This window comes from Schistocerca serialis, chromosome 4 (genome assembly GCF_023864345.2).
Source record: "Schistocerca serialis cubense isolate TAMUIC-IGC-003099 chromosome 4, iqSchSeri2.2, whole genome shotgun sequence".
Classification (NCBI taxonomy): Eukaryota; Metazoa; Arthropoda; class Insecta; order Orthoptera; family Acrididae; genus Schistocerca; species Schistocerca serialis.
This window is the reverse complement of record NC_064641.1, coordinates 285,815,709-285,831,298: the sequence shown is the minus strand read 5'-3', so window position 1 is coordinate 285,831,298 and position 15,590 is coordinate 285,815,709. Positions and strand designations below refer to the sequence as shown.

At 38.6% G+C, this 15,590-nt stretch overlaps 1 protein-coding gene across 1 annotated transcript in view; it reads left to right on the top strand.

The window, feature by feature from the left end:
• LOC126473883 (protein RRP5 homolog) overlaps positions 1–15,590 on the top strand; it is a 182,881-nt gene that overhangs the window by 30,774 nt on the left and 136,517 nt on the right. Inside the window, exons 5-6 of the mRNA XM_050101221.1 lie at positions 1,890–2,056; positions 11,685–11,936. Of these exons, the coding sequence (XP_049957178.1) occupies positions 1,890–2,056; positions 11,685–11,936 (419 nt within the window). The remainder of the gene's footprint in view (positions 1–1,889; positions 2,057–11,684; positions 11,937–15,590) is intronic.

Sequence of the window (15,590 nt, the reverse complement as noted above, 5' to 3'; positions counted from 1 at the left end):
CACAGAGCTCAATACTGTCTTCACCCTAACATTATATGCACTTTTGTTTGGAAGGAGAGTTGTTTGAAGCCCTTCAGTGGATGCAGACTAAGGCTTTCCCTAGTTACTCTAAAGAGTTCAAAATGAACACTGTGACAGATCCTTTGTAAAGGTACATGCTGGTTTCCAGCTCTATCTCGGTTGATATGAAGTAGTCCTCAGTCTCGAATGATGATGATATTGATCAAAAATTAATGTTTAATCTGTCTTCCTTCTTTTCTACTCTTGTATCTATAAATGTTGTCCAATTTTGTGTTGTAAATTGGAAAGAAACTACACATAAAAGGATCAAACAATAAATTGAACTTTCACTAAGGTTATGCTTAATTCTGTAAACTGACTTTAACTTAACACACTATCTAGACTGTTCTTTATAAGATGGGCTGTTAATTCATCAAACACAATGTGCGTGTTGGTATTTGTTGCAATTGAAACTGGAAAGCACATATGACAAATTTTCCCAACCACTTCAGTTAAGCAACTGCAAAATACACAAGTTTCCTCAAATCGGTAATTGGAGCGACTGCTTTGAATGCTTTGCTGACTACTCAAGGGGTAATGTTACTCAGTCCCAGCAATGAGAAAATCACACCGCCGTAAAAATATTTGTTCACTTTCCCTGCACTTTAATACAATGATGTGAAATTACTTAGAAAAATTTGAGGCTCAGAAAAAAATGGTTGGTATATCTTAGAGTGATACACACTTGAAACCAAACTTGAAGATTTATCTTTATTTTAATTCAGTGATAGATTACAAATTTTGCAATAATGATTACAGTAAGCATAATTATCCTTTCAAATAAAAGATGAATTCTTGAGCAGTCCATATTTAAGTGGCTTTTGTACTAAAAAACCTGAAACATTCTGGTGTGGAAAGAAGTGCATTGCTATCAGAGTAGTCCCCAGCTTGTTTCTTCCCTGCTCGCTTTACCAGTGGATTGTTTCGTCTCCTCTGAACAAATCTTGGATGCTTCTGTTTCTCAGTTACAAGAATTTTATCAGAAAAGTGTTGTCCTACATGGCTGTTGCTGATAGTTGGACTAGGAGCTAGTGTATTACCTTTCTGGAAGTGTTTCACCATTTCTTCAAACTGTCCGCACACTTACATTTCTCCACCTGATTCAGAACACTTCAATTCTTCCTCTAGAGCTTCTGAAATTTCTTACTCACTCAACAAACGTGACATATTTGCAGCAGCAAAACCTGACGATTACTTGCATGCATTTTGCAACAATGTAAGCATACAATAGCTCAATCAGTCTCAGTAACAGCTCCTATGTTTGTTGCTGCTTCTTTCAAAGTAATTTTAGAAACTGACAACACAGAGTAGCACCTATCAGGGAACAGGTACTGGGATGTCCCTAGATTGTTCCCATATGAATCCAATCCTTGTTCTGAGCAATAACTGGCTTTCATGTAGAGAAACATCTTAGCCTGAGATATACATTGGTGCAGTCCTTTGGACGCAATGTCATAGTCTGATTTACACTTGGACTTGGTTTTCAAAGTATTAAAGGTGCTGGTTAACCAGTAAAACAGAAATTGAAGTAATTTTTGCTTGATAAATTTTGTAGTCAAAATAGTAATTGAAGAGATAATACTTCCATATGTTTCTCATTTAGGGTTACACTCATGTAGAAATTCAGTATATCCTTGTGTAAGTCAGTTCCACATCATAACAAGATATTGTGTAAATGATTCCATGAACATGACAATAACTTACTATATGAAGTCAGTCACTAATTGGATTTGGCAGCCCTGAAACTTATTTGAATGATGCTCTGTATAAAAAAACCTTTTTCAATTGGAATTATGTTTTAAATATGTTATGCTATGGTCATCTTACAGGTGTGGGACAGCTGGTGCGATGCGTAGTGTCCAAAGCTGTCAGTGCAGGGAACGTAACAACTGTTTCACTTACAGCTGTACCCAATGCTGTAGCAAGTGCAGTGCAAGAGGACACTCCTCTTCATTGTTTACTTCCAGGTGCTCTTGTTAATATTACCATTGCAGAGGTAATGAAAAATTCTGATGAAATTTCTATCTTTCTCTTCATTAACATAAAGCAGTTTGAGTTCTGAATCTAAGGGTTACACTTATTTGGTAGTAGTTTTAAAGCCGGTTGGCTTTTATCATCATTTTATGTTTCACCTCAGCATTTTTCTCATCACATCTAAAAAATTACTTCCTTTATATGTAACACAGAAAACCTGTAGATAGCTAATGTTTTAGAAATATACTGAATTTTATTTGGTTGAATGAGTGCATTTCTAGACCAAAGAGCCTTTTTAAGAGATCAAGGGAAGTGATATAAAATGCTCTTTGTAGTATTAAGATTTAAAAACTGCTATAAATTGACACTGAAATTCTTTAATTCTATTGTTAAATATGACTGCTGTGCAAAAATACCTGATGAAGAAAGTGGCAACAAATTTTTCATTGAATAAACATATAGATTTTATAGCTAGGGATGTGTTCAAATAAACCAGCCCATAGTCCAGTAAAATTGAGCCTTCATACCATTGTATCTGTAAATGTAACCATAACTGGATGGCTGTGTGCTTCCATATTCCACATTTGTTATATTTCATGTTAGAAATACAATCACTACAGTCTTCTGGTCCTGCAAACAGCCCCATGGATCTTCTGATGTTATCCACTAGATCATTTATATAAATATATATTGTAAGCAGTAGTGATTCTACTACACTTCCTTTCTGCAGTCCATAAATTATTTTTACATCTGTTGATTTTGTTCCGCTAAAACTGACATGTTGCCAATGGCCTTGCCTTAGTGGTAACACTGGTTCCTGTCAGATCACCAAACTTAAGCACTGTTGGGCTGGGCTCGCACTTGGATGGGTGACCGTCAGGTCGGCTGAGCGCTGTTGGCAGACGGGGTGCACTTAGTCCTTGTGAGGCAAATTGAGGAGCTACCTGCTACTTGATTTAGAAGCAGTGGCTCCAGTCTCGTATACTGATATACGGCCGGGAGAGCATTGTGCTGGCCATATGCCCCTCCCCCCCCCCCCCCCCCCCCCCCCCCATATTCACATCGTGTGGCACCTGTGGGCTGAGGATGAAATGGCGGCCAGTTGGTCCTGTAGGGCCTGTGGGCAGAGTTTGGTTAAAAAAGAAGAAGAAGAATAAATGAAGTCCTGACTCCATTCCAAAATCTGGTCAATACTTGATAAGCTCTTTTACTCTTTTACACACACACACACACACACACACACACACACACACACACACGGAAGAGAGAGAGAGAGAGAGAGAGAGAGAGAGAGAGCTGAGCATTGCAGAATTCAGGGAACATGGAACATGATATTAATCTGGGCACATCACTCTAGATCTCATGGAAGAACAGAGCAAGCTGAGTTTCAGAAGATCTCTGTTTGTGGAATCCATTTTAATTTTTATGTAGGAGATTTTGCTTTTCTAGAAAGTTATAATTTTTGAGCACATAAAACACATTCCATAACTCTGCAACAAATTGACATTGACAGTATAGGCCTATAAATATGTGATCTGTAATATGACCCTTCCTGAAAATTGGAAATGACCTGCACTTTTTTTCCAGCTGTTAGGTACCCCTTGTTGCTCCAGCAACCTATGATAAACTGCTGCTACATGGGAAGCAAGTCCTTTTGTGTAATCTCTATAGAATCTTACAGATATCTTGTGTTGTCCTGGTGCCTTTCTACTAGTAAGCATTTGTAGTTACTTTCCTGTTCTGCGATCACCTATGTGAATATCTGCGATTTTGCTGTTCGTGCATTGATCAGGAGGAGGGATCATATTACGATCTTCCGTGGGGAAATAGTTTCAAAACACTGTATTCAGTATTTTGACCTTCTCTCTGTCATCTTCCATTTCAGTGGCAGTAAGGTCAATGAACGATTGAATAGATGATTTTGACCCTCTGACTTGAGTTTACATAAGACAACACTTTTTAATGTTTGTTAAAACTGGTTGTCAAAATTTTACTTGCAGATTCATTTGAGTGCTTCTCTTGTTTCTTTCCTTTTGTTCATTCACTCTTCATTCAGCTTTTGTTTGACAATTAAGTTTCGACTACATGTAAATCTTTGATGCTTTCTGTGTCCACAGCAACTTTCTAACACAGCTATAAAACCACAGCAGGTTTTTCCCATCCCTTAGAAGCTTGCTCAGAACGTACTTGCCTAAGGTGCATTGAACAGTGTTTTTGAATTTTATCCTTTTGTGCTCCACATCTTCATCCTCAGAACTGATTATTTGGTATTAGCTATCCAAAAGCAAAAATATTTTCCCATCTTTCTTAACATTTCTTTTAATAACCCTGGTCATGGGTGCTATCACAGCCTTATGATGTGTATTCCAAAAGTTCAGGAATAAAGTCAAATGAGTTTCTGTCTTTGGTACAAATCTTGATTGCATGACTCGGCTGTTCTGTAGCAGGAAAATTGAAGTCTCCCCTTATTACAGCAGCATGATTAGAAAAATTATTCATAAGATTCTGCAAGTTGTCCCTGAAGTGCTTTGCCACTGCAGCTCATGATACAGGTGGTCTATAGAAACATCAGATTCCAATGTTTGACCTACTTTTGACACTTAACTTCACCACATAATTTCACATTCGGAATCTGTAATAATCTTACCACACATTATTGAATACTTTACTGCAATAAACATGCTGCCACTATTGGTATCTCACCTGTCCTTGCAATATAAAGGTTGGTCAGAAATGATCTGTAAAGCTTGTGAGAGTATTGCAGGATAGGTTGTGCTGAGAAATAATTATTAAAAAAATTGACATTTTGTGCCATTTCCAAGTTAATTAGCATTGAAGTTAGCCAATCAGGCCATTGCACACTAAATTCAAATGGCCTGCCTGATACAATTAGTGTCACTTGCTCTCATAGGGTAGATGATAGTGCACGAGACTGCTCAGCCTTTGGTTTGGGTTCGATCCGTACTACCATCTACTGTCCAGTTTTTGTATTAATCTCTGTTTGGTTTTAGGAAACCAAATGAAGAACATGTTTGGTGACAGCATCTCTGGTGGGACGCTTGAATATGCGTGCAATGGTCTGATTGGCTAACTTAAGTGTTAATTAACTGGGAAACATTCCAGTGTATCAGATTTTTTTCTTAACAGTTATTCATCAGTACAATCTACCCTTCAACATGCTTACAAGCTTTTCAAACTGATTCTGACCATCCTGTGTATTTTACTGAGTATTTAGGAGTGTCTAATAATATGAGTGTTTCAGCATGGGTCTATATATGGTATCCCAGAACTGTTTGAGGTATTAATCTGTAAATGCAGTCATTCCACATACTCCATAAATATTGTTCCATAGATTTTAAATGAAAAGCTAAACTGACCATTTGTTTTCTTATTTCGTTTTCAACAATCTACCTGATATTCAAAGTTTCAGAAGTAATTTACCCAATTTTTCTCCAGAAAATGTGTGTTATTTAATTTTAATATTACCCAACATGTGTCTGTGTGTTCTTTTTGCCTTATCATATTCTATCTGTAATTTTTTTAAAACTGTGTTATATACAGGGTGACCCAAAAGTCCATTAACATGTGAAAATGCACTAATTCCCGGACTAATGTAGGTAGAGACAGGGTGTATACACCCCAGGACTACTGGGAAATCGAGGAAAAAACCCAGGAATTTTTTCATCTAGGAAACAACTGATAAGAACCCGAGAATTTTTTAGAATGCTGGAAATTTTTCATTATTTTAGTTTCCTTTAATTTTTTGTAATTTCAGTAGGTAAGAACTGATACTCTAACAAAGAATTTTACTTTAGGTCGCTAATGCAGAATAATACTGCAGCAACAAAACAAATGAGAGAATGACACCAAAATAAAACTTTATTGGGGGTGGAGGGTGCCATTTACAACAACAAAACACAGCGCACACACGTGCATGCTGACAGCAAAATGTGTCAAAGCCTTTAGGATGATGACTGCGCAATACATTGTAACAAAAAAATGATTTCGATGAGTGTAACGTCACAGCTGTTTACGTTAGGTTTGTTTGAGCAGATGCCAGCAGGTTCATGGGAATACTCATAGCTGAAGTTCTGCATGAGCACCACCATCTTCAGCGTCTGGCTACCTGAAGTGTGTCTATCAGCTGTATAAGCAGCAGCAGTAAGCAGCCATATGCTAGCTGAAAAATTTTTCCTAGTGTGCACAAGTAATGGGCGAGGTGGGGGGAGGGGGGCCTTCATGTGACCAGTGTTTACGTTTCGTGATATTGCTGTTCCCTTGTTGTTTACAGCTATCACATCAGGTGAAAACAAAATGGATTGTTGTGGTTGGGAACTATCTAGTGAATTAAAATACATTCACATAATTATGGAAGACTAAAATTTTATTAGTTTCAGAACAGTGAAGTTATTTTTGTTGGTTTGCTCAAGAAATTTGGCTTTTATCAATCTTTTATTTGAAGGGGAGTGTTTCATTCCACACTATTGCCTGGTTTTAACTGTTCGCTGAATTTCAAGTGTACATTTTCATCTTCTGGAACATATAGCATAATGCCATAATAAAGAACCAAACAAGACAATACACTACTGGTATTCCAAGAAAATTGGCATCCCAAAAACCTCACTGAGGAGCTGAATGCCAGGTAGGGTCTTACTTCAGTGTGAATCTGATATAAGAATGTGCAATTTAAGCCTAATTATGCGTTTGAATATGTTTTATGAAATTCTGATGTTGTTGGAGTATTTCTGATGTCCTGTCTGTTAGAAGAATTTCACAAATTTTACTTCTGTGAAAAACTATGTTCTCGATCGCGAGACATGTTTCAACCCTTGTCTGATACCTCGTCTAGGTTTCACATTATTTCTTAATTTGTGTTGTTCACAGAAAGTTGTTCATTGGTAAATTATAGACTGGCAGCACACCGTGTTTTACAATTATAACTCCCTACAAGGCTTTATATTTACCCCTGGATTAGAATATAAACTGACAGTTATACAGCTTCTGAGCTTCACAGATAACCTTGTTAATTTTTTATACTGCTTGAAAAAGTAATGGAAAACTTACTGTCCTTAGTTTTGGTGTATACAAACAATATCTTTTTTATTTTTGCCAGAAATTTGTATTCTTTCTTACTAGCTTTTTGCAGTGTTGTGTGGATGTAAACCTGTGTTGAAGTGATACATATCGCTTTGAAATGAATATTATGCCAAGGACTGCTTCTTTTATTTTGCATTCCTTCTCTGGATAGGATATGATAAAACAACTGGCATAAGTGCAATAACTCTGTAAATCCCCTCCAAACAACGTGTCACAGTGCTGCACATGGTCATGTGATGTCCCACTAAGCACAAATTTTCAAATAGAAACGGGACAAAAGGCATATAAGCACAGCAAACGCCAAGCATGGGCTTCCTATATCATCATAGCTGCTCATGCACAGTAACACCGGTTTTCTGGTGCTCTCAGGCAAGTGTTGAAATGCATGTAAATTTTTAATAGACTGCAGGAAAATACTGCGAATGGTAGTTTGAGAAGTGTTACTTTCAAAGAAAATTTCCTTTTACACAAGGTAAGCTATGTTATGTGTGATGAATTTCTTAAATCACAGAGCATTTCACTCTCATTCAAAACTTGAAGATCAACCACTTAGAAAAAATTTTCACCCAAAATACCAGCCATGTATATCATTAGTTAAAATTTTACTGGCACATTTGTGTCTGATGTATATTAAAGGGCAACACACACGAAGAAGACCAATATTGTATGTGAAAACATAGCTATTTTTGTAGCCATATACTGTGTTCATTAATTTAAACCATTAACTTTTCCTATTTGTGTGTTCATGCTACTTAACAATGATGTTGCTATTGTCTGACTATAGCACGTGTCCTATGCTCTGAGTATCTGCTGTCATTGGCTGGCAATTTCATGTGGTGTGAGCTATGATTGGCTGAAAAAAGTGCACCACAGTCTTGGTTTCAGTTCTTTGGAAACTAATATGCTGGATTTGATGGAATTAGTATTTATGCTTTTGCAATAAGAAAATATGTAGTGTACATGTTGCAGCATCAAAGGTTTTTCCAAAATATGTTGTTTAACACAGAAAAAGTTTATTTTTACCCATGAAAAAGTGTATTTTCATCTGGGAAAAAGTGTATTTTTAACCAGATAATCAGGGAGTTTTTTGTTGTCCACGTGTACACCCTATAGAGGGGTAAAACTTGACACATGTGCTTGAAATGACATAAGGTTTTATTGAAACCAAAAAACGAGTGCAAAAATTGGCCAATATGCGGTTCTAGGTGCTGTTTGGAGAACATGAAGGCTTACCCTCCAGTGCTACCCATACTAAATGCAGCGCCGCCATGAGCTGTTAACCACAGATTTTGAGTTGCAGAAAGCATTTGCAGTATGGTTACCTCAAAAAATGGAGGAAGATGAAAACAGGTTGTCTAACGTGTTGTGGACTGACGAAGCCCATTTCACACTCTGAGGCTCTGTCAGTATCCACAGCTGCAGAATGTGCACTACTGAAAATCTTAGAACTGTCATCGAAACCCTATTACATGACGAGAAAGTCACAGTGTGGTGTGGATTTACTACGTCAGTCATGATCAGACCCTTTTCCTTCAAGGAAATGCAGGGTGCTGCTTTTCAGATTCTCAGCGTGGTGGGTTTGAGATACACAGATATGTTACAGAATCAGATCACACCTAGCCTAGATGACAGATACTTGCTGGAAGATACGACTTTTATTCAGGACGGCATTCCAACCCATATTGTTACATGTGTGAATCGTTTGGTGAGGATTGCATGTTGAGCTACCACTTTCATCATGCTTGGCCTCCCAGGTCCCCAGACCTCAACTGTTGTGATGAAAAGGTTGTGGATTACCTGAAGTCACAAATGTACCACAACCATCTGACCTCATTAGGGATGCTAAAAGACAACATCCGATGGCAATTTCTCACCATATCTACTGATGTGCTGTACAATACTGTTCGCAAAATTGTCCCTCGACTACAGGTATTGTTGATGATTGATGGTTGACATGCTGAGCAGTTGCTATAAAGAACATCATCTTTGCTAAAAATCAATTGTTGTACTAATTATTGTTTTTGTATCACATGAAGCACCATCTGCTTATCATTGTGTGCACCTTTTTTTGGTTTCAATAAAACCCTATGTCATTTCAAGCATATGTCAACTTTTACCTCTCTACCTACATTGTTCTATGAAGTAACGAATTTTCAAAAGTTAATGAATTTTTGGGTATCCTGTACTGTGCCTTGACTTGGATCTTTGGCTTTTGTAAGCAACACATTACCAACTGAGATATCCAACACACTTCATAGGCCTCACAGCTGATAATTTGCCTGTTGTAACCTTTATTCCAAGAGTGCTAATCCAGTACAAGTTATGCAGAAGTACTTCTGAGGAATTGGGGAAAATAGACGGAAGTATTGACAAAATAGAGCTTTGAGTCAGGTTGTGCAATGAGATCACATACCTCACTTCATGAAACATTGTTGTTCAAGGCAGTGGTCTATCTGGTCTTGGAGACTTTTTTTTTATCTGACCTTTTACAAAGTTTAGCTTGAAAAATATTCCTCTGCACAGTGGAAATTTCATTAATATTTTAATTTTTACTTGTGAGTGCAGCTGTACAGGTGTTCTGTTACGTCTCTAAATTGAGCTCGCTTCCTGAGCACGGGGTCCTGGTTTTGATTCCCAGCAGGGTCAGGGATTTTCACCTGCCTCGAGATGACTGGGTGTTTGTGTTGTCCTCATCATTTCGTCATCATTCATGAAAGTGGTGAGTTTGGACTGAGCAAAGGTTGGGAATTTGTACGGGCAGTGATAACCGCACAGTTGAGTGCCCGAAAAACCAAACATTGTCATCATCTAAATTGAGTAAAGCAAATTTGGGGATGGTTCCTTTGAAGAGGATAGGGCTGACTTCTTCCTTAATTGGAGACTGTGCTACAGACCTAATGATCTTGGAGTTGATGGGATGTTAAGGATAAGTCCAGATGATGGAAGTCTGACATGTGTTTTCAAAACACTTGTTTAGACATCTAACGTTCAAGTTACAACCAACCATAGGAGCACGAGTTAATGCAGTATTCACAGAAAAAAATCTCTGGACGCAGGAGAACTCCTGTTGAAGCCCGGTTAGAAAGATAGATAGTTCCTGTGTCCATTCAGTTGGCTGTGCGTTTCCATCATAATCAGATGTATTTTCAGTGATTTCTGTTATTTTTCTTTGTTGGACACTGAAAAGAGGGAAATGGAAGACGAGAATATGGACATTGAACTACAACTTGACAAAGTAGAAAGAAGGCCAGCAATTTGGAATATAGTGTCGGAAACACATGAAAATAAAATTTTGAGATGGCAGGTTTGGGAAGAATTGGTTTTGGTCTGTTGTGAGGGAAATGCCTCTCAGGACAAAAAAAGAAAAAAAAGAATAATATAGATAAGAAAATATTATTGCTAGCAAGTACACTTTTGTTCATGTTATATGATTTGCAGGTTCAAGTCTACCTTAGACCAATGTCTGAAGCAGTGCTGGAGGGAATTGACACCATGAATCCTGCAGGGCTGTCCATAAATACATTAGAATACAAGTGGGTGGAGATCTCTTCTGAATCAGTGGTTGTCAAGGGTACACGAGTGGGCCTTCTGCTCTGAAAGCCCGTATTGATGTTGTTTCGTTGAATGGTTCGCACGCTGACACTTGTTGATGGGCCAGCATTGAAATCTGCAGCGATTTACGGAAGGGCTGCACTTCTGTCACGTTGAACGATTCTCTTCGGTCATTGGTGGTCCCGTTCTTGCAGGATGTTTTTCTGGCTGCAGCGATGTAGGAGATGTGATGTTTTACTGGATTCCTGATATTCACAATACACTCGTGAAATGGTTGTATGGGAAAATCCCCACCTAATCGCTACCTTGGAGATCCTATGTCCCATCGATCGTGTGTCGACTATAACATCATGTTCAAACTCACTTAAATCTTGATAACCGGGCATTGTAGCAGCAGTAACCAATCGAACAACTGTGCCAGACACTTGTCTTATATAGATGTTGCTGACCGCAGCGCCGTGTTCTGCGTATTTACATATATCTGTATTTGAATATGCATACCTATACCAGTTTCTTTGGCGCATCAGTGTGTGTGTGTGTGTGTGTGTGTGTGTGTGTGTGTGTGTGTGTGTGTGTGTGTGTGTATTGTCAATTTTTATTTTTAGGTAAGTACTGGCCAATAATTGTCTCACAATTTTATAGCTTTCTCTAGTACATTTTTCCTTTTGATATGTTTGATGGAATAAATCTTATAAATTTGTCATATTTGAAAATTTGACTGCGGTAACTAATTTAGAAATTAGTGTTACATCAGTATAGAAAACAAACTTCTTCTACCCAACTAATAAATTGATATGGGCGTATCACAGATATCTTAATATAGAAGACTGTTAACTTTCTTCCAGTGCTAGCCTCATAGTTCTGTCACTTTGATAATTCATATTTTGTTACTAAAGCATCATGAATCTTGAGGTGTCTGTGTCTAAATAAATGATGCATGTCTTTTACCTTTGTATTTTGTCTGTCATGAGTAAGTATAGGGATTTATCTATTTTGGACAGGTGCTGAGAAATGGACTTCGTGTGTTGTATAATGATGACAAAGTTGGCTATATCTCTGAGAGGCACCTGTCAACACCTGGCAAGAAGCTGCAAAATTATTCTGTTGGCAGTGAGTTAAAAGCGAGGCTCCTGTATATCCTGCCTGCTGTTAAGATTGCATACTTTTCTTTAGACCCTACAATATTATCAGCAGATCTACCAATGTCACCATTCACTACAATTAATATTGGGGACATTATTGTCAAAGCAAAGGTAAATATATTGTGTCGAATATGTTTAAATCATTAGTGCAGTGTGATATTAGTAAATATATCATTTTATCTAAAAATTGAACAAACTCACCACTATTTACGTAAATAATTGGTAGTAAAGGAGCCCAGTTAACGAATAGCAGAAACATTGAGTTGTTGGCAGTCACACACAAAGAAAAGACAAAACTGCTACCTTTTGGAATAAATCCTTTACCCAGACGCAGTACACACACACACACACACACACACACACACACACACACACACACACACCTGTGTGTACCCTTACGTTGTGCTGCCTGGACACACAATGTCAGGGTTGCAGTTTGGCATGCAGCTGGAGCTGAAGGTTGTGTCAGTTCGGTAAAGAAAGAAAGAGGTGGGAAGCAGGAGAGGGGTTGGGGATGGGTAGCTAGCAGCTTGGAGGGAGGCAACAAGTGTGCAAAATAGAAATGAGGGAGGAAGAGATGACAGATACAAGGGCTGAATTGTGTGGTGCAGTGCTGGAGCTGGTGGGAAGCAGCACACAATGAAGCTGACTTGGGAGATATGAATTGAGAGGAGGTGATAGGTGGAGGAAGAGGAAACTGTTCTGTGGTGGGTGTCGGGACAGTGGTGTAAGGAAGCCTTTCTGGAAGTATTTGGAGTGTAGCCATGAATATGAGCGAAACATGGACGATAAACAGTTTAGGCAAGAAGAGAGTAGAAACTTTTGAAATGTGGTGCTATGGAAGAATACTGAAGATTAGGTGGGTAGATCACATAACTAATGGGACGGAACTGAATAGAATTGGGGAGACAGAAATGTGTGGTGCAGATTGACCAAAAGTAGGGATCAGTTGATAGGACGTGTTCTGGGACATCGAGGGATCACCAATTTAGTATTGGAGGGAAGTGTGTGTGTGTGTGTGTGTGTGTGGGGGGGGGGGGGGGGGTAAAAATCATAGGTGAATACAGTAAGCAGATCCAGAAGGATGTAGGTTGCAGTAGTTACTTGATGATGAAGGGGGTTGCACGGGATAGAATAGTGTGGAGAGCTGCATCAAACTAGTGTTTGGACTGAAGACAACAGCAGCAACAACAACAACAACAACAACAATTCATGCAGATTGTATGCACAATTGAAATCATTGAATTCAAAGTGGATTTGCTTTGTGTATTCGAACACAAAACAGTGAACCTAGTGTTGTTGATTTAGGAGAAAATACCATTTACCTGTGCATCCGTATGACACCACCATTAGCATCCAAGTGAATAGTCTCTTATATGGTTACAAACAGTGTAGTATTTGATTTTCTTACATTGTAAAGTGAAGAAACAGTTTCATCCTGTGTTTTGAGAAGCAAGAAACATTGAAATGTTATATCTGAATGAAGCGGTTACTCGACTGATAACCAGAAACAATTTTTTCAAACTAATTAATAAAACCTTGTATTCAGATTGGGGTTTGATAACTAATCATTGATGAAATCTCAGACATCCATCGGTGTGACTGCATTGACATGATTTACACAAATGTTTTGTCTGTTCTGCAGCTTATTTGCCTGTCTTGTTTGCAAAGCCACTTTGGCTTCCTTGTTCATATGGCGATAAATTTGACAGTTAGATAATCTATACAAGTGTTGAAATGCAACAAAAACATTGTCAGAAAAGTGATTTGAGATCACCCCATTAACTAACAAATACGTAGTATCATGGTAATTAATTGCATTGCTGTGAAGCCAGTAATACTTGATTCATAACCCTTGTTGAAGATGATTGTATGTAATGGCTCCCAGGAATGCTTCCATAGTAAATAGATTACATGCACTGCTGCTGAGTGAAGTTGGCATTGTGTTTGCTCATCTTTCTTCCTCTCCTGTACGGTTATCATCAGTTGTTAGATGAGAATCATAACTATAGTATACAGGGTGACAATTATTGAACTACATGAAATAAAATCATCATAACATCCGAATGGTTTGTGTTAGGACGTTCAAACTGCATGGTTGGCCATGTAAAATGATGGGAATTAGTATGTGCATGCACAATGCACATGTGCCTTCTTGTTTGTCGGCCATTTACACGTGAAAATGTCACGGTACAGAGTGCCTGAGCATGTAGTGCTTGTGAAGGCCTACAATGCAAGCAGTAGCCCAACTGCAGCACAAAGGAAGTTTGTGACCAGTTCAAGCTGAAGGCAACCAGTCCAATTGTGTTAAAACTCAAGAATTTGGTTCGCAAGTTTGAGAGAATGGGTAGTGTTAGTGATGACACTTTTTGCAATGTAGGTCGTCCAAAAAGGGTGAAAATGCTTGAAAAAATCGAGAGGATGTGTGTTGTGTTTCAAACCAGCCCCAGCAAATCGATCAGACGAGCTGCGTAACAGGTGAGTATCAGCTGGGAGACACTGCAACAAATTGTTGTTGAAGACTTACATCTTTTTCCCATATAAAATTCAAACCCATCAGCCTTGAAGCTCCAGGGACATGGAACAGTGGTTGTGTTTCGCCAACATTATTGTCCTCAGAATTGACAAACAGGATTTTGATGTGAATATGGTTTGGTTTTGCAATGAAGTTAAATAAGCAAAATTGGCACTTTTGGGGGACTCAGAATCTGCATTTTGCGACTGATAAGTCTCTCATTCTCAGTGGGTAACTATCTAGTGTGCTATGTCCAGGCATGGGATAATTGGTGCGATATTCCTTGATGGCATGGTGACTAGTGAACGGTACGTGAAGGTTTTGTAAGATGATTTCATTCCCGTTATCCAAAGTTACCCTGAATTTGACAGGATGTGGTTCGTGCAAGTTGGAGCTCGAAGCAGGAGTGTGTTTGATGTCCTGGAAGAGCTTTTTGGGGACCGCATTCTGGCTCTGGGATACCCAGAGGCCACTGGCATGGGCCTCAATTGGCCTACATATTCTCTGGATCCAAACACATGCTACACCTTTTTATGAGGCTATATTGAAGACAAGGTGTACAGAAATAACCGCAAAACCATTGCTGAGCTGAAAGCAGCCATTTAGGAGGTCATCGACGGCATCGATGTTCTGACACTTAAGTGGGTCATGCGGAATTTTGCCGTTGTCTGCACCACATCATCGCCAATGATGGCAGGCACATTGAACATGTCATAACTTAAATCCAAATACTTGTAGTGGTGTTTATATGTTGAATAAAGTTTGTAACTAATTCATGTTTTTCTTTTTCATATAGTTCAATAATTGTCACCCTGTAGTTCAGTACATAATGGTTCATTTTAGCCTTTTCTATAGTGGTGTACACGTAAGAAGGCAGGTGATGGGGAGATGTGCAGAGGTACCCCTGCCAGTAACATCATTCTGCTATTTTGGCCTTTAGCATGCACGTCAAGGTGCGTGTAAAACATTTAGCATTGATTTTCATGTTAATATAGGTTTGGTGTGGTTACTTGGTCACTGTAATTTTGAATATGGGTGGCATAAAGCAAACACAACAAGTATTATGTTAAAAAGCAACAGCAATAGTTTTCCAAGCATATAAATTCTGATAAGCAGAGTCAGAAGCAGAAACTGTAGTCAGGTATAGCACACACCACTGCATTCTCAGTTACTATGGTAGGTAACAACTGTAGACTGAGGTGCGGTACATAGACAGAGACCACACTGACGACCGTCTCTCTCTGCGAAGA